General features: G+C 40.8%; 1 protein-coding gene across 4 annotated transcripts in view; it reads left to right on the top strand.

Annotated features, from left to right (window-relative positions):
• Nucleotides 1–18,365, top strand: part of LOC134202781 (large neutral amino acids transporter small subunit 1-like) — a 121,578-nt gene extending 103,213 nt beyond the window's left edge. For 3 of the 4 annotated variants that reach the window (XR_009977343.1, XR_009977342.1, XR_009977341.1), the window contains exons 5-10: nt 3,549–3,642; nt 3,758–3,972; nt 4,496–4,725; nt 4,811–5,063; nt 5,795–5,912; nt 17,642–18,365. Coding sequence is in view for 1 of the 4 variants with exons in the window: in XM_062677772.1 (XP_062533756.1) it covers nt 3,549–3,642; nt 3,758–3,972; nt 4,496–4,725; nt 4,811–5,063; nt 17,642–17,709 (860 nt within the window). In the remaining 3 variants the exon portion in view is untranslated. The remainder of the gene's footprint in view (nt 1–3,548; nt 3,643–3,757; nt 3,973–4,495; nt 4,726–4,810; nt 5,064–5,794; nt 5,913–17,641) is intronic. The other variant, XM_062677772.1, reaches the window with a different exon arrangement.
• The last annotated feature ends 5,166 nt before the right edge of the window (nt 18,366–23,531 follow it).

Below are 23,531 nucleotides of genomic sequence, written 5' to 3'. Positions count from 1 at the left end.
GGACATATATTCAAGATGGCGGCCATATGTACCAATTCTTTGAGCTGAAACTATGCAATATGGGCGTCTACCGATCGGGCTTGATGAGTAGAACTAAAAAATCGATATTCGACGACATTTTGAAATCCTATGGACCAATTGTTTGACTTGAAACCGTGCAATATGGGTGTCTATCGATCTGGCTTAAAGAAAAGAATTTGCAAATCGATGTCCAACGCCATTTCGAAATCTAAAATGGCGGATCGAAATTCAAGGTGGCGGCAATGTGGACCAATCATTTGATGTAAAATAATGCAATATGGCTTTCTAACGATCGGGCTTGATCAGTCATTCTCGAAAATCGATATCCGAGGCCATTAAGAAATCCAAGATAGCGGACAGAAATTCAAAATGGCGTCAAATAATTGGTCTATATGGCCGCCATCTTGAATTTTGGTCCGCCATGTTGGATTTCAAAATGGCGTCGGACATCGATTTTCAAGTTCAACTCATCAAACATATTCGATACAATTTCATATTAGCTTTCATATTTGGCAAATATTTGGTCGCAATACTCAAATATGTTGTCGCAATATACATGTTCACCGCGGTGAATTCTCCGGGGAGATTGACATCCCTGCCTCCAGGAATTCCTCCGGAAGTTCCTCCAGGAATACCTCCGAGAGTTCATCCAAGGAATTCCTCCGGAAGTTCCTCCAGGAATTACTCAAATCAATCTTCCAGGAACTGCTCCAGTGTTATCATTTGGACGGAATTCACGATGGAATTTTTGTGGGATAGTTCTCAAAACATTCCTTGAAACAAGTTCTGAGGGATTTCTTTAAGACGTTCTTGAAGAAATTTGCGAAGGAATTTCCGGTTAAAATCCCCATAGACGTTGTAGAATAAATTTCTTGGGGGAATGTTCGATGAAATTTCTGATTTATCTCCCAATGGACTTCCTGGAGAAATTCTTGAAAAAAAGATGCTTTTCCAGCATCATTCAAGGCATTTCAGGAGAAATTCGAAAAGGATTGCGTTTGAATCTCTGTGGAAATTTGCAGAAGTATTCTTGAAATAATTTCGATTGGTTTCCAGAAGTTATTCCCAAAGGAATTACTTAAAAAAATATCTGAAGAAATTCAAAGAGAAATTCTAGTATTTTCGAAAATCAAAAATCAACCGGTTATAAAAATCGCAAAACACCGATAAGACATTTGTCGAAAACAAATTGATGTCTGTCAAAAGTAACTTTGTTGTGTGAGCAGCTTTATTTAGAAATTATTCAACTGTCATTTTTAATGTGTGGTTAATTCACGAAATGAGACGCAGCCTTAAAGACAATATTTTCATGTTTGCAGAGCATAAAATCATCATAATAAACTAAATGCTCGTTACAATTATGGGTAGCCTTCCAATAATTTCTGCATACTTAGAAGGAGATCAATGTAATATGAGCTTGGCTGGAAATATGTATTTCAGATAGGATGAACTTACCAGCGAAAATGCTCTTTTAACCTTTTGTCTGTGCTCTGGGGTCAATATGACCCCAGGCCACTTTGAGTGGCTGCCATTTTTTTAGTTTTCAATCGATTCTCCTAATTTTTAGTAGTTTGGTAAAACTAGCCGGCATCTGCCCCTAGGTGAAAATTTGCTTGAAAAATCATGAAAATAAGCGCTACAGTGTACTTAAAAATAAAACTTACATTGTCTGTGCTCTTGAGTCATATTGACCCCGAATTGAAATTGTTATAACTTTTGTATTGCTTGGAAAATTTGGGATTTTTTGGGCTGTTTCGAAAGAATATTTTAATCATCTTTCAAGACGTTGCATAAGGTTGACTAAAGATGGGCGGGTACATCGCGGGGAGGGGTTTTCGTAAAAAGAGTACAAAAACAGTGATTTTTCATGCTTATTTTATTATATCTGAAAATCCTGCCCATTTTGAACTGCATCTTTTCAAAAGGTTATGCAGGAAGGCGTGTGCTTTGACATGAGGCATTGATTAGTTTAGCGTTTGGTCGCTAGGTGGCGGTATATTTGAATTCGTTATTTTAGATTACTCAAGTAACTCCGATATATGGAATTTTCCTCATTGTAAATATTCTTATCGCACAATTTTGAAATTTGTAAAGATGACGTCTGTAACAAAGTTTGTCTGGTGAGAATAAACTGTCATGTAACGAAATAAATAATTAGGAAATTTACAAATAGGCGGAGCTAATGTACTTGCAATATTCTTGCATATATGATATAATATTGCTTTTGCTTGAGATCCCTCATACCTACACCCAAGTTGTATTCGGCAATATTATTCAGGATGTCTAGCACTACAAAGCGGTGCTTAATATGATGAGCACTTTTTCAAATTTTCAAATTTGTGCGATAAGAATATTTACACTGAGGAGAATTCTATATATCGGAATATCTTGAGTAGTCTAAAATAATGAATTCAAATATACCACCGCCTGGTGGCCGAGTTCTAAACTTATCAACGCCTCATGCTTAAGCACATGCCTTCCTGCATAACCTTCTTAAAAAAGGTGCAGTTCAAAATGGGTAGGATTTTCGGATATAAGTAAAATAATCATGAAAAATCACTGTTTTTGTACCCTTGTTCACTAAAACCCCTCCCGCGATGTACCCGCCCACCAATAGTCAATCTTTTGTAACGACCTGAAAGATGATTAAATTATCTTTCGAAACAGCCCCAAAAATTCAAAATTGGCCGAACAATAAAAAAGTTATAGCAATTTCAATTTGGGGTCAATTTGACCCCAGAGCACAGACAACGTAAGTTTTTTTGAGCACAGACAGAAGGTTAACAAAATGTACGAAACCCATTAAACTACTAATCCTTCGAATTAGAAGAGGCCCCAAAACGCTTCGTGCTCTTAAGCAGATTTAACTGCTGATGTCATATTCAAAAGTTAAATTCAACCAGTTCGAGTACGACGTGTATGTAGGACAGAATGTTCCAGAAAAAATTCGGATTGGCCGCCATTGGGGTTTCGGCGTTTGTTCCGCAACTCGTGGATCGAACTTAACAGCAAACTAAAGCTAAGAGCTTTCGTCAAATGACTGACTATTATCTGTTGATGATCAAAAAATGCGAAAATTTTATCTCAAACTTAAAAAACCTTTTGAGATTTTTGTCTGTTACCTATTGACGTCAAATTAATGCTTTATTATAGTGTGCCAATGTTAGTTCCAAATGTTAGTGTTTAAAGCAATTTCCAGTCTGAGCCGTTATGTCCCTTCTCTGAGTATATGTTTATTGACCAGTCCATTAAGCATTTGTTGAATCCTAGAAATTACGAAAAAAAATCAAATGCTGGATACATGACTTTACGGGGGTGTGCATATCTCTCACTACTTCAATGAGAATTGATATCTTCATTCACTATGAAATGCAATTCAAGCAGCAAGTAGAGTTTATTTCAATAATATCTTTTGTTAACTTAATGTGCGATGTATCCCACCTTCAATTTACGCCAATTGGCTTAACGAATAAAAATGCTCCTCATCCAAAAAATGACATAATTCTCCTCTATTGAATTATTTGCAGGCAACACCGAGCACTTCACGTTTGAGAATACGAAGACCGAAGTAACATCGCTGGCGCTGTCCTTCTACTCGGGTCTTTTCGCATACAACGGATGGTAAGCAACCTACATACGCGCTAGCGACGACAGCAACTAATTGGACCTCTTGGGACAATGGACCTAATCTTTTCTAACATCCTCTTCCCCTCTCACCCTCACTCTCGCAAAAAAGGAACTATCTGAACTTCATCATCGAGGAGCTGAAGGACCCGGTTAAGAATCTGCCCCGCGCCATCGCCATTTCCTGCACCCTGGTCACCGTCGTGTACGTCTTCACCAATGTGTCGTTCTACACGGTGCTGTCGCCGGAGGAGGTGCTCGGCTCGCAGGCCGTAGCCGTCACCTTTGCCGATCGGGTGTTCGGAATTTTCGCATGGACCATTCCGGGTGAGTTTGTATTGGCGGATTGGTAAAGAGAATGAAAACCATTTTCAATAGGATTTCTTAGTCCTTATTTGGTATTTTTCCTACTCACATAATGTCAATAGATGCTATTAGTGATTAACTTTCCATGGCAAAACAATATTTTTATCAAAACTTGAGGTCATCCTTCAGTGTATAAAAATATCGTTCAGGAAATCGATTAACAGTAATTAGCATCAATCAGTTGCAGACAAACACAATAATAACTTTAGACATCAAGCGGCTATTGCATCATCTTTATTCCATTAAACGCCACCTGATTCACATTACCTTTACCCAATCATAAAAGTCGCCGTGGTAAAATCTAGATCAATAACCGCCACGGAAAGCCACGTGCCACAATCGGCAACGCCGTTCATTCGCCATTCATCAACATTGGATAGATACCTCATTAGGGCGAACTTCCATTAGCAGGACAACAATATGCACGGCAGCCCGCAGCGGCATGATAATCACGATTCCCTTTCACCACCTTTCATGTTTGCAGTTTTCGTGGCTCTGTCGACCTTCGGTGCTGTCAACGGAATTCTGCTGACGTCATCGCGCCTTTTCTACGCCGGTGCCTGCGAAGGACAAATGCCGGAGATTCTCACCATGATCCAGATCCAGCGCCTCACCCCGACGCCGGCCGTCCTCATCATGGCGCTGCTGTCGATGGTTTACCTGACCGTGTCGGATATTTTCGCGCTGATCAACTACGTCGGATTTGCAACTTGGGTAAGAATTTGATTAGAAAATTAAATTCATTAAATGCTTAGTAAACGCATTACCTGTACCTAATAAATATGATTTCCCGTTCCAGTTGAGTATCGGTGTGGCCGTCTTGTGTCTGCCATGGCTGCGGTGGGCCCAACCTAACCTGGAACGGCCGATCAAGGTGAATCTGCTCTTCCCCATCTTCTACCTGATTGCCACCGTGTTCGTCACCGTGGTTCCGATGATTGCCAGCCCGGTCGAAACCGGCTACGGAATGCTCATGATCCTGAGCAGCATCCCCGTTTACTTTATTTTCATTGCGTGGCGGAACAAACCCAAGTGGTTCAACCGTTCGATGGGTAAGTGTCTACCGGGCCGTTTTCCATGGCTCATAATCCCCAGACTCATTCCTCAAACCCTTGTTTAATATTGGAAGCAAATCTTTTGCTTATTGGCTCGAATAATTTCTATCCAATTACCACACTTTTTATTTTCTTTGGCCTATGCAAAGCTCCACTTCGACTGACAATTCTCAATGATACCAGACCAACATAGAGGAAATTTTGCAGTGATACTATTTTATTGTCTATATTATGAATGATTTTCTGTTTCTCAGAATTCTAAGCTGCCCATTGTTCGTTGATTGAAATTTCATTCTATTTAAATTATTTTAAACAGAGACCCATAATTCCTTTATTTCAATTTCTAGTAATTTTTAAGATATGTTTTGGAATATTCCTATGAATTTTCTAGCCGGTATAGCCAATCTAGAGACTGGATAAGGAAAAATGAATTTCCGATATATTGTACCATTTGAGGTTTGGTTTCACTGAGAATTACTTTCACACGGACACACTGTATTTCATGATTGGCAATTGCGCTTGTTTTAAGAACAACAAAATTTCTTTTCTTTCTTTTCTCATACGATTTTCATCCGACTCGATTTGAAATCCACCTGTGACGCGTGGAATCGAACAAATCGAAAACCACACAAAAAAACACACTATCTCTTCCGTTATTTTTACCACCATCCGATCCTCCCACACCTGCGACTGCCGGGGACTGCTGCGGTTGGGTTTGATGCTTGCAGGAGGATTCACTCAGAGTTTGCAAAAGTTGATGATGGTGGTGCGGCCGAAGCAGAAGTAAATTCCACCGGAGGAGGGAATTTGATGAAGATGTGATGATGAAGTGATGAAAAACAAAAGGTTTTTATCGTCTTGATTTATTTTATATTGATCTTACTAATCTAGGTTAAGTTTTTTTTTAGTTTACTAACCACTTGCTTTTCAGGTGTTGTGTTATCGAAAATGCATGCTTTCTAGTCGAACATTTAACTTATGTGTAACATTTTCAACAAAAACCAAGATTGGGGGGACTGGATCAGCACGTCCGGAGAACACTTTTAAAATTGTTATCGTATAAAAATATTAAGCCATTGAAGGATCTAAAGAAGTAATCACTTCATTTGCATTTGGATTGAATTTATGACAAAATCTTAAATCCAAAGAATTTATCTGTATCTGTGTTCAAATATCGTTCATCTGGGAACTCATAGAAAAAGGAAAAACAATTAGAAGGAATACATCCACCAAAGTACAGATTATTTTCTACACGGCCAATATCTAGCAGGTTACTAAAGATGCCACTCTATGCTTCTTAGGGCATCATTAGTCGAGTTATAAATCGTAGAGGCGTTAGGAAATGAAATTGAAACTGTAAAAATGCCATCTTCAACAGACGTTTAGTTTTAAAAATTCGAACAGTTTCGCCAGGAAATTTATAACTGGAATACTGCTCAGTTGTATTTTCGCACGAATTTGCAACAGAATTTTCTCGAGTTTTATTTCGTTCAAAACAATAGAAAATGACGTCATCAGCTACAAAAAATACTATTTCATCGACATCGTAACAGTTTGACATTTGAAATGGCCTCGGAAGATTATTTTTTCGTTTTCCAGTATAAAACATGTGCAGCTTATAACTGCTATTGAAGATGCATTTCTTGTTCTATATCTTTAACAGTTATAAAATGTTAAACTCGGGAAATAAATATAACTATAACTGTAACATAACTAAAGATGCCCTTACTCGCAAAGAATATTAGAAAACGAAAAAGTGTAAAAAGGTAAGGCCGCTGCTTCAGTGTGCTTTTTCAATAATCCTGGCGTAACGCAATCGAGCAGAAGCGATTTTGGCATTTTTTTCAAGGCATCCAGAGCTACTTCTAGGGCTAGCAGATCAGATCTTGAAGCGTCTAATTATTCCTGATGCGATCGTCGAAGCTGAGGCACACCTGACGATCGGTACGAAGAAGATGCCTCTATGGATGATTTTTCTGGTTTATCGGTTAAAGAACAACTCGTGAAGAGACTGCAGCAGAACAAAACACTTGCGTTTCCGGCGACAACTACGTTGTCCAAATCCGTTATTGGCATTTGACTGATTTAATAGTGCTTCGAGACTAAACTCTCAGTTGATATTCCTTTTAAGACCCCCGACATCTCATTTTCACCAGTCACATCCCACTTCTAACTTCTCGGTTCTCAGTTCTCAGTTCTCACTTCTAATTTCTCATTTCGCACTTCCCACTTCACACTTCTCACTTTTCACCTATCACTTCTTACTGCTCTCACATAGCACTTCTCATTTATCAATTCTCACTTTTTACATTTCACTTCTTACTTCTCACTTTCTTCTCCGTACGATTACCTTCTCACTTCTCGCGTCAAATTTCTCATTTCTCAGTTTCCACTTCTCACCTTTTTTCTTCTCTCTTCTCACTGCTCACTACTCATTTCTGACTTAGCACTTCTCTCTTCAGTACAATCCAAATTTAATTACCTATGGCGGGTACAAACCACCCGGAGTAGTAGATAATTACTATGTCTGAAACTCTATTTGTGCAATTGCACAACATGTGAGGAAGCTTAGCTTGAAAAATGTAGCACAGGTTAATTACTTCCATCGCATCGGTAGGGTTTTTTTATTTTTTTATTTATTTTTAATTTTTAGGCACTCTGTGTTTCTTAACCGCTACTGTGCCGAGATCTACTGTGGTATTCTGCTGAACAGAATCCACACATAATCTAATTTTAGATTTCCATTACCATTATTGTTGTCGTTGCCAGTTTATCTCATCGTGAGTCCATTGTGTCCGTTTGTCCATGTCGTGCATCCAATGATCGTTGCATTATTCGGTTGCCATTTATCCGGGTACGTTGGAGGAATGCCTCCGAGAAGAACAAGTTGTCAGTCGTCATCAGGCAGCCGTAACGGTACCCTAGCAGCACACATGTTCCACATAGGCTACTGCAACTTATATGTGACCGGATTCAGTCACAATTAAGTTGCTGCAACCATGTTTGTCTGACTTGTGCTGCTCGGGTAAGACGCGTTCCCCAATATGCTACTGCATGAGCTGCGCATCCGGCGACTGTCGAGGGTTTGGTGGAGGGGCTGGGAATCGAACCCATGACCATTCGCTTGTAAGGCGAACGTGTAGCCAACTACGCTGCGGGACCCCCTATCGGTAGGGTTTGTTCACACAACCTCAGTCCGATAGACAGGTGCTTTCCCAAATAAACTACGAAGGACCTCTGAATTGTGGAGTACCCGTGGTACCCGTGTTAACAATCTCCCCCCAGTGCTTCCTTCCATTCATTATGGGACAGCACCTTGAACATCTACGTCGAGCACAGCTAGTCTTGTCGTTGGACGCTTGAATATCCCTTGTTTAGTCTGCACACTTGCTTGGCGGACACGACTGTCGGCTCTTTCTAAGACTTGGACCACCTTATCTCGTACCCATTCACTGCGCTTGCTTCCGTCAACGACCTAAACCAGATCGCCGACTTGCAACGGTTTGTTTTCGGTGAACCACTTTGGTTGCCTTCTAATAACGGGTAGGTACTCCACCAAGAAGCGTTCCCAGAACTTATCGAGCTGGCGCTGAATTCCGCTTAACGAATCTCGCAGATTTTTCTGGGTTTCACCAACGTTGACACTGGCTTGTTTTGCTCCACTTGATGTTCCAAAAGAAAATGATAGGGTGTCAAAGCTTCGGACTCCGCGGAGTCCAAAGGGTAGATATGTCAGAGGCCTCGAATTTACAATATTCTTAACTTCAATAACCAGCGTTTGTAGCTCCTCGTCGTTCAATTTTCCTTCGAAATATGCATGTTTCATGTGGAGCTCCAGGGAATGAAGCTCCACTTCGTCGTCGCATTGGTGAACGTTCGCGACAGATCCTTATCGATTTGTTTCCGTAGAATACGTTCTGCTCCCTGGAAGTTCGTCCCATTGTCGCTGAAGATTTCGATAGGTGATTCTCGGCGTCCAATGAATCGTCGTACATAGGAGATGCACCACGCCGTAGACCAGCTGTACGCAATTTCTAGGTGAACAGCTCGTACCGTGAGACACTTTTGTCAGTAATGGTTCAAAATAATCCAGACCCACGTAGCTAAACGGGCGAACACTCGTTGCCAGACGAAGTGGAGGTAGTGCAGCCATCGCTGGGTTACTTGGACGAGCTTTGCGGAGCTTGCACAGTTGGCACCGAAATATTCACAACCTGGTGTAGATTCGCAATATTGTAGTATTGACGAAGGTCGTTGACGACGGCTTCATTATTTGCGTGAAGGTAACGGCGAAGGCAACCCTCAACCAGCAAGTTCACTGCTCGGTGCTTTGACGGTAAGATAATTGGGTAGCGGGAATCGTGGCTCGCATCCTTTGCCACTATTATACGGCTTCTCTGCCTCATTAAACCGATGTCATCAAGTGTAGGCATTAGCGGAAACAAGGCATTTTTCAGATCCAAAGGCACCTGCTGTCCGTTTGGGTGATTTTTATTACGTTCGAAGTGGCTATTTCATCCGGGTAACTCTCGTGCTGTACGAGCTTCGAAATTCTGCACTCTGCATCCATTAGCTCGTCATGGGTAAGGAGTCCCTGCCGCATCTGGTTTGGTTTAGAGATGTTGGAGAGAAAACGGAGAACATATCCCATAGTGCGCAGCATTCTCTTTCAATTCGAGAATCGTTCAAAGTTCTATACTGGTTCCACTACGAAGTGCAGCAACACCGATATGTGGTGCAGTTGCTTTGGGCCATGCTTCTTCTGAAACTTGCAGAAAATCTGGCCCGTTGAAACACGGACTATATTTGGTAAAGTAAGGACCACGACCTCACTTGGTGGTGCGAATCGCGATCCAACCTGAACGAACCATAACTACAACAACTAAAACAAAAAAAGTAGCAACAGCAACTTCATCATCAACAGAAGACACAAAAACAAAAACAATAATACCAGCAACAAGAAGTTCATCACAAAAGACACACCAACAACTACATAAGCAATAAAATGGTCAACAAAAGCAGACACAACAATTTTAATGGAAACAACAATAAACACAACCATAATCACATAAACCACAATAATCAGAACAGTTTTATGAACCGTAATAAATCCGGAAACAATAGCAACATGAGTGTCAACCATAACGCCCCATCGTGTAGTAACTCAATTGTCTACAACACCCACCGAGCTAATCACAATCGTACTGGATTTCTCCCCCAGGTTAGGATCTGCTTGCAGCAGCTAAAGTTATGTTTTCGGGACCAATTGAAAATCGTGGCAAAAATTTTCAAAGAGATGACCGAGATCTCGCCTTAGCACAAAAAAATGTCTGGCGGAGGTGTTCTCATCGCAATCTACTCAAAACTTAAATCGGAGCTCATTGAATGAAATTTAATTAATTTGAGCATGTGCGGGTAAAACCACATATTGATGGGAAAACTCACATTTTAGCAAAAGAGTGCTTTCCTCCAGATCAAGCTTGTAAATCATCATATGAAAAGTTCTTCCAAAATGCTGATGAAATTATTTCCCATTTTCCTCCTTACGGCTATTATTTCGAAACGTTTCAACGTTAAACAAAAATTGAATTGGCAACATATTTTGGGGCGATTGAAATATGACGTCCACTTCCTCCTCCCGAGGTCTGCTTACAGGTAGGCGGAGTGCGGAGTGACGGAGGCTGCAACTAGCAGCACCGGTGTCTCCCCAGCAGTGATGGGGTATAGCCCTATCAGCACGCTCGGCCGGCCACTACTCGGGATATCATCGAGTTCGCGAGCGCAAGGCAGAACATCAGTAAGGAACTGAAACAGAACCTTCGAGTCGCAAGACAAGAACAGGATGCGTTTATCAGGCGGGTGTGGTGGAAAGAGAGAAGGCCGACAAAGATGCCCAAACCGATGCCTTCTCCTTTCTTGGAGGCTTCTCCTTTCTTGGAGGAGCAACCATGGCCTAGAGGCGATTGATTTCGGCCTGACGGCCAATGAAGAAAAGCCTGTGCCTAACCCGAAACGGCTTAGGCAGCAATCCGGCGAAGGCGCTCAGAGCTTAGCTTGGTTGACTGTACCAATTCAAGACCAATAACGATGCCGGCCACGTCCTCACAGTCAATTAGGATAAGGGGAGGAAAATTAGTTCAACACTCATTGCTACAAGAGACCGAGGAATCCTCTGCATCTCCATGAGCGCACTGGAAAGGAATAGTATGTTAGTTGGGAAGGAAATATATTGGAAATCGCCTTGGTAAGCGACTAATTATTTCTTTTGAACGACGCCATATTCATGATGATACAAAAACGGAAAAGCAACGCGTGTCTTACGTATTTTCCCGAAGACTGATTCGATATCTTAACTACTTCGCGACGACTAAAACACGCACTGCACAACGCTTGCTCGATGGCTACTCAGAAACACATTATCATTTTCTGATTAATTTACTCACCCGCACAATGCAGAACAAAATTTCGGTGACCAGCCGATCGTTTTGCTTTCCGCACAAAGCAAAACTAAATTTCGACGACCGGCCGATCGCTCTGCTTACTGGAGAAACACGACTGGACAAGAAACACATTATCATTTTTCTCCCTTTCCGAAACAAGAGAAAACACGCACTGAACTCGCAATCCGGCGAAGGCGCTCAGAGCAAAGTCAAACAACGTGCGACCATATAGGCCAAACGTCGTCTGGACGGAACAGATCGGTGTGCAGAGGAGCCCGAAGGGCGTCGACCCGAGAAGGTGACTTCTCGGCCCAAAAAGTCCCTGTGCCATCGGCAGAAGGGACCGAAAATCGCTGGAGTCGAACGCATCTCGACCCGCAAAGAAAGCTAAGGACAGAGGCGAGGCCTGGTTAGTGAGAACTGATAAGGCACAGTACGCTAAAGTCCTTTAATCGATGATGGCAGCCGGAAAGCTTTCCACCAAGACCGTTGAAATGATCTTGGTTCTGTAACGCGGAGCGCAGGCTAGTGGGAATGACTACGGGAAGCTGGCCCAAGAGGTTTCAGGTGACGACGCCGAAGTGAGGTCGTTGGGGCGGAACTTGACGAGGTCACGAACGCGGACAACGTCGTCTCTGCCGTCAGAGACCAGTGCGGTACACAGGTCGAGAAGACCTCTGTACGCCTAAGAAGCAATCCCTTTGGCACACAGGTAGCCTACCTTAAGTTACCGGTTGCGGAAGCCAAAAAGGTAGTGGAACGAGTGAAGTTGAAGATTGGCTGGTGGTCAGTATGCCCAGTGAGCAAACTCCAGCCGCCTTCTTAGTGCTTAGAGTTGGTTGCTTCACACTGGGAACATGGCGTTTCAAAGCCGAAATGCTATTAGGAAGTAAGGTTTCATGGAAATACGTCGATTAAGTTACGAACGCCACCATCACTTAATTCTAGATTCAAAATCGACATAGAAAGCTGGGACAAATTAAAGGATCATCGCCAGAGAGAAACCATGTGGAGGGCCGTGGCCCCGGGCCCCCACAAATCTTATGTACCAAAAACAACATTTTTTGTATATTTTGGGGCCTCCACAAACTGTCGGCCCCGGGGCCCCCTTCCGGCTAAATCTGGCCCTGGTGACGACATTGATATGTTGTGCTACTTGTTATTAAAGTTTGGACCAAGTTTCGCTAGAGTCTTTATGACCCTAAATAAGAACGAAATCGAAGGAGAAAACCGTTACAAAGCGATGCTAGTGGCACGTGGGTTTACTCAGAAGGCTGGGTTTGATTACACCGGCACGTTGAATACTGTACGAGCAGTGCTAGCGATTACAAAATAACAAAACGTGGCAGTGCATCATGGTTAGTTGGAGAAAGAAATCTACATGACTCAACCTGATGGGTTTGATGAAAAGAAGGATTCGGTTCATATGTCGACTCAAGCGATCTGTCTACGGTCTGAAGCAGGCATCAAGTGCCTGGAATGAAACTATTCCATTATTTTAATGAAACGATCAGGTTCCGAATGTGTTTTAGCGATGAAAGCATTCAGAACAGGGCTGACAATAGTCATCCTCGCAGCACGAAATGCCACAGTGACGAGTTGAAGTGTCTTCACTGTTACTCGGCGCATCGTCCATGACGCGCACGACGTTAGCTTTCGTCATGCAACCAAATCGTCATGACGACATAGAAGAACGAAGACTTCATACCAAGCTTTATACCATTATTCTTCAAGCGGCAGCTGCAATGCGAATATTTTTAATAATTCTTTGTAATAATGAATTTGAAGTAACGTATGAAGAAGTAGAAGCATAAGTACTAGAACGCTAGTGACGCTGTAGTTATTAGAAGTATTTTGCCAAAACATGCTGCCACAAGCTAAACTTGTCGGTTTGTTATGCATAATGTTGTAGTGCATGTTTTGTTTCATTTACCAACATTTGTTTGACACTTGTAGTACCGGTACTTTGGCTAGCAGATCAAAGTAAAGTAGATGTTAGTCACGCGAACAGGAGCGACATTAGCAATCTATTACAGTGAGCTCTCCTTAACTCGATGTTCCGTAACCCGATATTTTCCCTTACTCGAATCTAGCATACTGCGTTACCTCCGTAAGTCGATACCTCCCTCACTCGATATTCTCGAAGTAATTTACCAATGCATTTTCACCTCGTTAACTCGATGTTGTCAGAAACGATTCACATGCACGATATACACGAATTCCGTTTGACAGAATGTCATTGAATTGTGAAATACATTCTTATTTGGATTGAAATTGGAAAGAATTTGCTTCATTCCTCTTTTCACTCCTTTTTTCTTCTTTCGTCTTCCTTTACTTATTTCCCTATATTCTTCTTCCTTATTGCCTCTTTCTTCTTTTTCCTTTGTCCTTTCCATTATTTCTTTTTCTTTCTTCCTTACTCCTTCTTTCTCCTCCCTTCGCCTTTTTCTTCTTCTTTTTTCTTTCTCCCTTCTTTTTTCTTCCTACTTCTTTGTACCTTCTTCAATCTTTCTTTTTACGTTTTTCTTCTTTCTTCGTCTTTCTTTATTATTCTCACTCTTTTTTTTGCTTCTGCTTTCTATCTTATATGATTTTTCTTACTGTCATATCTCACCACTTCTCATCATCTCGCTTCTAACATCTTATTTATTATTCTTCACTTCTCACCTCTTGCTTCTGTTTTTCTCGCTACTCACTTCCTACTTCTTACTTCGCATCTATCGCATATCACTTCTTTTCACTCACTTCTCACTTCTAATTTGTTACTGCATACAACTCACTACTAAGTACTCACTTTCGTTTCAAGGTAATCACTTCTCACTACTCTGTACCAGGGACGGGAACGGTTAACATTTCTTTTCATCATTCAATCTGCCACGAAGTAAAAGAAAAACAAAACCACGGCAGCTGCAGCAGCAGCCACGACCAAGCGGACGACAGTCAGCACATGATTTTATTATTTTCTCTCCCCACAATTAATGTTTCTGTACGCTCATTTCACGACGTATGACCGTTTTTGGTGGTAAATGATTATTTCTTTACTCCTTTACTCCTCCTCCTAAAATGAGATACTAGAACTAATGAATTAGTACCAACGGCTAGCATTCTTTCTAGGCTTTCGATTCTGTTCTGTTTGCGCTGCGCACGAACCGAAACAAGAAATCTGATGACTACACCGACGGCTCGACTATCACGCAGCAGCAGGCAGGAACATACAAACAGTTTGCCTCAACGGTAAAAAAAATGTCACAATGAGGCGTACATTTTTTTTGGAAAACTGTTTCGGTTTGTGCGGTGCGTGAAATTTGACCGGATAAAATGTAAACATTCGCATAATCACAGTGTTTTACTGTACATTTCCCAACACTGCTCTGTACTCACGTCGAACATGTCACTCTCATTTCTCAGTTCTCACTTTTTACCGTTCACTTCGAACATCTCACTGCTCTCTTCATTTCATAAAAGAAACAATTGTAACTATTTGGCTAAACTGCATTCGGCCAAATGACCCTTTTGGCCAAAAACAACTCTTTCGGTGAAATGGCTTTCGGTCAAATGACATTGATCCATATTTCTACATACTACGACAAGTATTTGATATTTTAAGAAAAAAAATAAAACTATTCCCTATATCGATACCTCCCTAACTCGATGGTCCCTTCAATATCGAGTAAGGGAGAGTTCACTGTACTTATGCATTTACTTATGAAGACGTTTAAATGTTATCGATACATTTATGTTTCCAAAGTTAATATACTATTTGTTTATTTGAGACCATTGTGTTTTTAACCAGCCCGTCTATAACGACGTGCAATTAATTGCGTAAAGAGGTGACGACGGGAATCGCTATAACTTTTGGCCGCGCGGCTGTCTTCGTGGTGTACATTCGGCGCGAAGAAGCCGAATAGGTGTTACGTCGCGCAATGTTATGACGATGACTATATTTTTTTCGATTACTACGTACGATGAGAATGACTATTGTCAGCCCTAATCCGGAGATGATCAGGCTACCTGAGAGCAGTGGAGAATGTCGTTTACTAACTGAAGAGTTCGAGATGACAAACGTCGGTGCGGAGTTGAACACTTTCTTCGAATGAGGATTTGTCACGATGTGAAGATAAGCATTTTTCGGCTAAGCCGAAGGAATTTTCTTTAGAACTTGTTTCATCATTTTAATATGTCCGACAGCAAGCAAGTGTCCGCTTCCATCGAGTGCTGTTTGCGTTTGAACAAAGGGGAAGAAGCGAAACGTATCAATAAGGAAGCTCATTAGCTTTTTGACATATGTTGCCAGTTACTTTAGTCAATTTGAAAGTTGCCCAACGGAGTTGCATTGGTCTCATACAAAGAGAGTGTTGCCCTACATAAAAGTTACGTTAGAACCTGGAGTTTTATTAAGGCAGATGTATGTAAACATTCAGTTTGAATGTATAAGCATGTGACGTCATTACTACCTCCCACAATCTGAACCGAGACTATGCTTTACGGTCTCAGTATGCTTGCGTTTGTACTTTAACATGGGCGAAGTGTCATGTTTCTTACGAGCCTACCTTGTTTCGAATCCACTCAGCAACCAAGCTCCCAATTCTTATCAGTTGATGATGAATTTTCTGTCCAAATTCTCCGATAGTACTTGCTGGAGATGGGACCCTCCTTAGTCGTGCGGTAAGACGCGCAGCTACAAAGCAAGACCATGCTGAGGGTGGCTAGGTTCGATTCCCGGTGCCGGTCTAGGCAATTTTCGGATTGGAAATTGTCTCGACTTCCCTGGGCATAAAAGTATCATCGTGCTAGCCTCATGATATACGAATGCAAAAATGGTAACCTGGCTTAGAAACCTTGCAGTTAATAACTGTGGAAGTGCTTAATGAACACTAAGCTGCGAGGCGGTTCTGTCCCAGTGTGGGAATGTAATGCCAATATAAAGAAAAAGAAGAAGAAGACCTGCTGGAGATTCTGTGGAAATTCCTCTAGGATTTGCTGCGGGGATTTCTTCGGGCATTTATGTGATAGTTCCTCTACACACAAAGGGAAATTCCTGCGATGGCTACTTAAGGAATTCTTGGAAGTTTTCTGGCAGGAATTCCCAGAGGGATTCCCGAAAGTTTTGACATAGGAATATTAATTTGAATTTTCTTCAGGAGCTCCCGCACCAATTACCGAAGAAATTTCTGGCGGAATTTCTGAAAGAATTTCTGAACGTCAACGGAACGGGAGAACGCAGATAGAATCAAAACAAAAAAAAATGCGTATGAATTTTTCAAAACATATGCACCCGACTGCCTAAATGAAATTATAAGAATCCCCGGAGCAATTATCATACTTTTCGGATAAATTTGCGCAGGATTACTCGTAGGATATGCTGAAAGAAGTTTTTGGAAAAATCAACTAAGAATTAATTGCCGAAAATCTGCTACTGAACTTTACTGATCACATGATTGTGTGGTTTCGTCCTATGTAAATAAAATTTAGAGGAATCTTATGATTTATTTTTCGCGTTTACGATTTTGTCAAACTTCTTGAACTATAGACAAGCAGTCATTGCACTTATTTATATGTATATTTTCTTATCTTTTTATGTATTCTTTAGAATTATTAGGCTAATAAACGAATTTGGCAGGCTTGGTTTTGTTATTGGCAAGTGGACATTAAGACAAAATTCTGCAACTTATATGATATATCATTCATCGCACAATAAATGCTCAGGGCGAAATCGAGGATAGAAAATCCTGTGAACTTTTTTATTACTTTCCGAATTCAAACTCTTCCGCCTGCCAACAATAGAACAACTACTGCCAAAGCCACCATTGCCTCTAACATCGTTGTTCCAAAATCTAGCATTCAATGTTCACAACTACAGCACTTGGAATACTGCACCTCCAGAATCAGTGAACGCACCATTGCACCACGAACTGTACTGCCGTGAATCGCATATTTGTCCCATCTTTGCTGGGTTTCCTATTCATATGGGACAAATATGCGATTCACGGCAGTGTAGCCTATAACACTGCGTAGTGTGTATTTGAAGTAATATTTAAAGTTTGTTAACTAACACTTTCTAAAGAATTCGAAAACATATCTAATCCACCTATTGATTCATTATCTTTTTCGTCCTGTTATATTTCTCCATTTCAGTGGGCGTCACCCGATTCCTGCAAAAAATGCTCATGGTCGTTGGAAAGGCCAAACCCGCTCAGGTTTAGACAGAGAAAAAGAACAGACACATCAACCAAACCACATCGTTCGCGCATCCCACATCAATCAGCTACGTGAATAAAATTGGACACTAACGTATTGACTAGTTCAGAAGAAACAAAAAAAAAACAAAAAGTTTAGGATATGAGCCTCAGAAAAGATTTATCCTGTGTAGGAAATAGCAGTCAAATTCAGGGAGAAGCATGGGTGAATAATAGGATAGTTGCGAAAAAGTTAGTTTTCTTGTGTTAAAACAAAGTTAGTTTATGACAAGCATACATTCCTGTTTGTGTATCGTTTTAGTTATCAACATATTGCGATTGTCGTAAAGTTGACTGTTTTTCGACATTCCCTCTTCAAGTTAGGTTAACCTCAGTGAGCAAAAAAAATGTTAAGTTTTAAACAAGGTACTATAAAGTTATTTTTTAACGTTATCATTGATTGAGACACGTGACGTAGTATTTGTTCAATTCTCTCGATAATTATGTATACTTTTAATGTTAGAATCTTTCGTTCCTCGTAAATTTATTGTATTTCTTAGGATTGGTCGATACAAGTAAAGACACTGCTCAAAGCAACGCTACAATAATATCAAACTAACCGTTTCTTTGCATTTTATTATACATTTTCAGTTGAAGCGAAGAATACATATTAAGATGATAAATTTTATTTTATTTTCAACAACGAAAGGAGAATCTCTTAATATGTTGTCTTCGGTTGGAAAACTGGATTAAAAGTGCCAAAAAATGTCCGGTTTGAACCCTAAAAGGCTAGATAACATATCAAGCAAAGTAATAAAAAATGGAATCTCAAATTGTATTAATTAGCACTATATCGCACTGAAGGTGGTTTCTCAGATCTTTTGCAAATTTGTTATAATTGATTCTGAGGATGCTCACTTTTCGTCTTGCGTAAATGGCTGAAGAGAGCTATGTGCTTCAATTCTAATAGGTAAAAAAGAACGCGTTCAAATTATTACATGTATAATCCAGAAAAGAGTTCCATTAAATTATTCTGTAATCACATATATGATGAACATATGAAATGTTTTAAATGTGTTTTATTAAATGTCCCACATAGGAGAAAAAATCTTACAGATGTCAAACACTGTAAGATGAACGTTTAGGAAAAAGGAAATAAATACACTGAACAAACTCCAGCGTTCAGTGTACAGCTAAAAAGGATTGAGAACTTGTTGACAATAATCTAAAGTTTAGTGTTTAGAAAAATTTTAATGTCCAAGCATGCATACTATTATACACCGAGCGCATTTAACAGAACCAACAATACGTGTAACGACAGTGGAAATGCATTCCATTCTTCATATATACATACATACCATATTACACACGGAACATATTCAATGTGATCAACAAAGCGCCAGAGTAACAGTCAAACTAAGTATAATTGTAAATAATAGTGGCAAGTGATGCCAATCTGAGATAAAAGGAACAAAACGAATCAAACCCTGACAACAATATAATCAGCCAATCAAAAGGGCAACGAGAACACAAACTAAAACATATACAGGTCTAAGAAGCACTCAACTCCGAAAATAATGCCATTTACATACAACTGGATGTAGGAAAAGAAAATTGGAACACGCTTTCGCTTGATGGTAAAACATTAGAAAAAACGCCCATAAAAAACAGGCAGTTTAGTAACATCGAGAAGCAGGCTGAGAGACAATATGTCTCGACAACATCTAGACTATTGAAAAGTGAATAAAAATGTATTATTGCAAATGAACTTTTAATGTTGTCGTACAATTTGGAAAATTTGAGAAAATTCTTATGAGAAATACATCGCGCGGGGTTCCATTTCCATCACATGCTTTTGATATAAGATAAGATAAAAATAGCTGCATGACAACCAATGTATATTTTTTAAATTTGCGTCAACTTTTGTATGGATGACTAATGAGGGATTAAGTGTTCCCAGATTGAGGCAACTACTTAAAATTCAAAAAACCTCAAATTGTGATATAATGCTGACATTTTGTAGTATAGATCCTTTAGATAAATTATCATTACGTAGTGAGTTATTTTTTGGATTGACAAGTGTATTTATACAGAGTATGTAGGGAGAGCCATTGAAACTGTGCATTTACGAACGAATACTGAATCGTATTCGTTTTTTAATGTTGGATCATCAGATTGCATTATTTTAGTTTTTGCTTGCTACTAACTGAAGATGCATCAAAAAAAATTGAGAAATGTATCTGAAAAATCATCTTTTTATGATGGTCAAGTGTCTGATGGATAAGCGTTCGATCGATCGATTGAATTTTTTGCCAATGCGGAGCAGTTATATCTGGCAATATAATCAGCTTGTGATAGTTTAAAATTTCAAAGTGGAATGAGCTCTGGATGGAAGATGGCTGAATCAGTTTGCTGTGGTACGGTAACCAATAGGTGATGCATCTCGATTACTTTGCAATGATTTTGGGTTTGTTATATAATTAAAAGCTACAGGTCTTGAATAAAAAAAACACTACCTAACGGTATGTAGCCTACAGTGAAAAGCATTTTTTGCAAACGGTAACTATAATGATTTCGTTCGGGCTTGTGATAAAATCATTTAAAAAGCTTCAATTGCGGTGGGTACCGGTGAAGAAATTGTAATGCAGGTATGTGTCACATACATTTCATAACAATATTTTTCAAATAAATTTGATTGCATTTATTAAATTTGAGTATGTGTAACCTAGATGGAAGAGAGCTTCATTGGCGGACTCAAGAATACTTTTTGCAATTGAGTGACATACATGCATTTTGATGAATATGAGCTTCAACTGATATAATATATGGTATGCATATATTTGATGAAAATCCCATGGTGATGATTTTTTTTTTCATTTTTTGATAAGAGAAGAAGGGGAATGTGAGGGTAAGATATAGGTTGCAAAATGAGTAGTTTACCATTAGTGTGTGTTTAGTTGACAGATACCATAACCTCTCGTATAACGGATGACTTCATGGTCATCAGATCAGCCAACAGTAAGCCATGCCTCAACATTCTGTCTCAAACAGCCAACAGGTACGGATGTAAACAAGCCCACACAAAATGGATTCTTCCATATCCAAACTTGTTCACACAGTTAGCACCACGATACGTCCTGACGTCGATAATGTCGGAGAAGTGTCGTCCATCAATCAGAACGTGGTCGATTGGTGTTGGTAGTAGGTGCTGCTAATGGTCATATTCATGGCGACGGCGAAGCCAATTAGTCGTAGGCCATTTTCATTTGTCAGCCGGTGGGCACTGAACTTTCGAATTGTTCGATGCTACTACGAAGTTTAGTTATTCTAGAAGTAATGGTTGTGATCCGAAAAGTTTTGCGAGTAAGACAGTGGGCGGATTTGGTAGCGATAATATTATTGGAAGCAAGGAATAAATACAACAAGCGAGTTTCGTTGTGGTAAAACTGTGTAAAGCGCACAAGCTCAAGTCTTGGTATTAGGTGGGATGCTAAACAGCCCTGACACGACGGCCCTCCGACGAGACAGGAGGTTTGCGCAGGCTCAGTAAGCCGCCTTTAAAACCAACCATTACGAACGACCTAGAAGATAAAACGACTCGACACAATCGGCAACGACCTAGGCGACGAACACAGGATCACGATTGGAAGCTTGGAACATGGAACTGCAAGTCGCTAGGCTTCGCAGGCTGCGACAGAATAATCTAGGGGAACTGTTCCGTTTTCCATCTCACTGAACATATATTCATCTCATCGCAAAACAAAGAAATAAGGCACCGTGAAGAGACGGAGGAACTGTACTGCGCCAATAACGCACAAAAGTTCTATGAGAAGTTGAACCGTTCACGTAAGGGCCACGTGCCACAGCCCGATATGTGTAAGGTCATAAACGGGAACCTTCTTACAAACGAGCGTGAGGTGATCCAAAGGTGGCGGCAGCACTACGAAGAGCACCTGAATGACGATGTGGCAGACGAAGATGGCGGTATGGTGATGGCCCTGGGGGAACGCGCGCAGGACATAATTCTACCGGCTCCGGATCTCCAAGAAATCCAGGAGGAGATTGGCCGGCTGAAGAACAACAAAGCCCCTGGGGTTGACCAACTACCAGGAGAGCTGTTTAAACACGGTGGTGAAGCACTGGCTAGAGCGCTGCACTGGGTGATTACCAAGGTTTGGGAGGATGAGGTTCTGTCGCAGGAGTGGATAGAAGGTGTCGTGTATCCCATCTACAAAAAGGGCGATAAACTGGATTGTAGCAACTACCGCGCAATCACATTGCTGAACGCTGCCTACAAGGTACTCTCCCAAATTTTATGCCGGCGATTAACACCAATTGCAAAATAGTTCGTGGGGCAGTACCAGGCGGAATTTATGGGTGAACGCTCTACCACAGACCAGGTGTTCACCGTACGTCAGGTATTGCAGAAATGGCGCGAATACAACGTGCCCACACATCATCTATTTATCGACAGCTAATGCACGAAAACGGATTTCCGGATAAACTGATAAGATTGATCAAGGCGACGAGGCGAAACGCGCAAAGGGTAACTTTGATTGGATGAAGGAAGCCTACATCAGACTGAAAAGCGAAGCTAAAAGGTTTGGACTAGTCATCAACACGTCGAAGACGAAGTACATGATAGGAAGATGCTCAAGAGAGGACAACGTTAGCCACCCACCACGAGTTTGTATTGGTGGTGACGAAATCGAGGTGGTAGAAGAATTTGTGTACTTGGGCTCACTGGTGACCTCCGTTAACGATACCAGCAGAGGAATTCGGAGACGCATCATGGCAGGAAATCATATGTACTTTGGACTCCGCAAAACGCTCCGATCGAATAGATTTCGCCACCGTACCAAACTGACTATCTATAAAACGCTTATTAGACCGGTAGTCCTCTACGGACACGAGACCTGGACGATGCTCGTGGAGGACCAACGCGCACTGGGAGTTTTCGAAAGGAAAGTGTTGCGTACCATCTATGGTGGGGTGCAGATGGCGGACGGTACGTGGAAGAGGCGAATGAACCACGAGTTGCATCAGCTGTTGGGAGAACCATCCATCGTTCACACCGTGAAAATCGGAAGACTGCGGTGGGCCGGGCACGTAGACAGAATGTCGGACAGTAATCCGGTGAAAATGGTTCTCGACAATGATCCGACGGGAACAAGAAGGACCCTCCGCAGACTTCGTGGTTTGCGACGTGCAGCCATGGACTTAGCTTTTATGTGCAGCACAGGCCACGCCGGCCTTAGTCTGGTAATAAATGAACCGGTGCCAGCGAAAGTGGTACATGTTACAGTGAGTAAATTTAACAGGAGACGCATTTTTCCAAAAACATCAATAATAAAATTCGAATTAGCTATTTTCTGCAGCACTGTACCAACGTGTTATGACCGGTGTGCCGAAAGGTAGTAATGAGAAATATGCGAAGTTTTTGACAAATTTCAAGTTTGTTTGAACAAAATGCACATGTACCACTTTTAATGGGAACAAAACGCAACAGAAACCGAAAATCGTTGCCAGTAAAAGTGGTACATGTTCATTTATAAAATTATTTTAAATGGCAGTAAACCATTTTGAAATTTAAAATGGAGTTAAAATCTGTCGCGGGAACATCTTTGTTGTTGAATTTTCTTTTCAATAAGCTGATTTTAGTGGGTAGAACTGTACTGTAACTGTTTCCTGTCAACGAAATTGGCATTGTGATATATACCAGAAATTAAAAAGTGCATATCTCCATAGTTGTCAAAAATTTCTTTTTCATCGTTGCCTTACCAGATCTTTGCTAATAGAAGCCGTTGGTGTAGAAAACACAAAATCGATAAAAATGGTTTATGTGCCAC

Source organism: Armigeres subalbatus, unplaced genomic scaffold (genome assembly GCF_024139115.2).
Source record: "Armigeres subalbatus isolate Guangzhou_Male unplaced genomic scaffold, GZ_Asu_2 Contig141, whole genome shotgun sequence".
In the NCBI taxonomy this organism is placed as follows: Eukaryota; Metazoa; Arthropoda; class Insecta; order Diptera; family Culicidae; genus Armigeres; species Armigeres subalbatus.
Note: the sequence above shows the minus strand (reverse complement) of the source record. Positions and strands in the feature narration are given on the sequence as shown.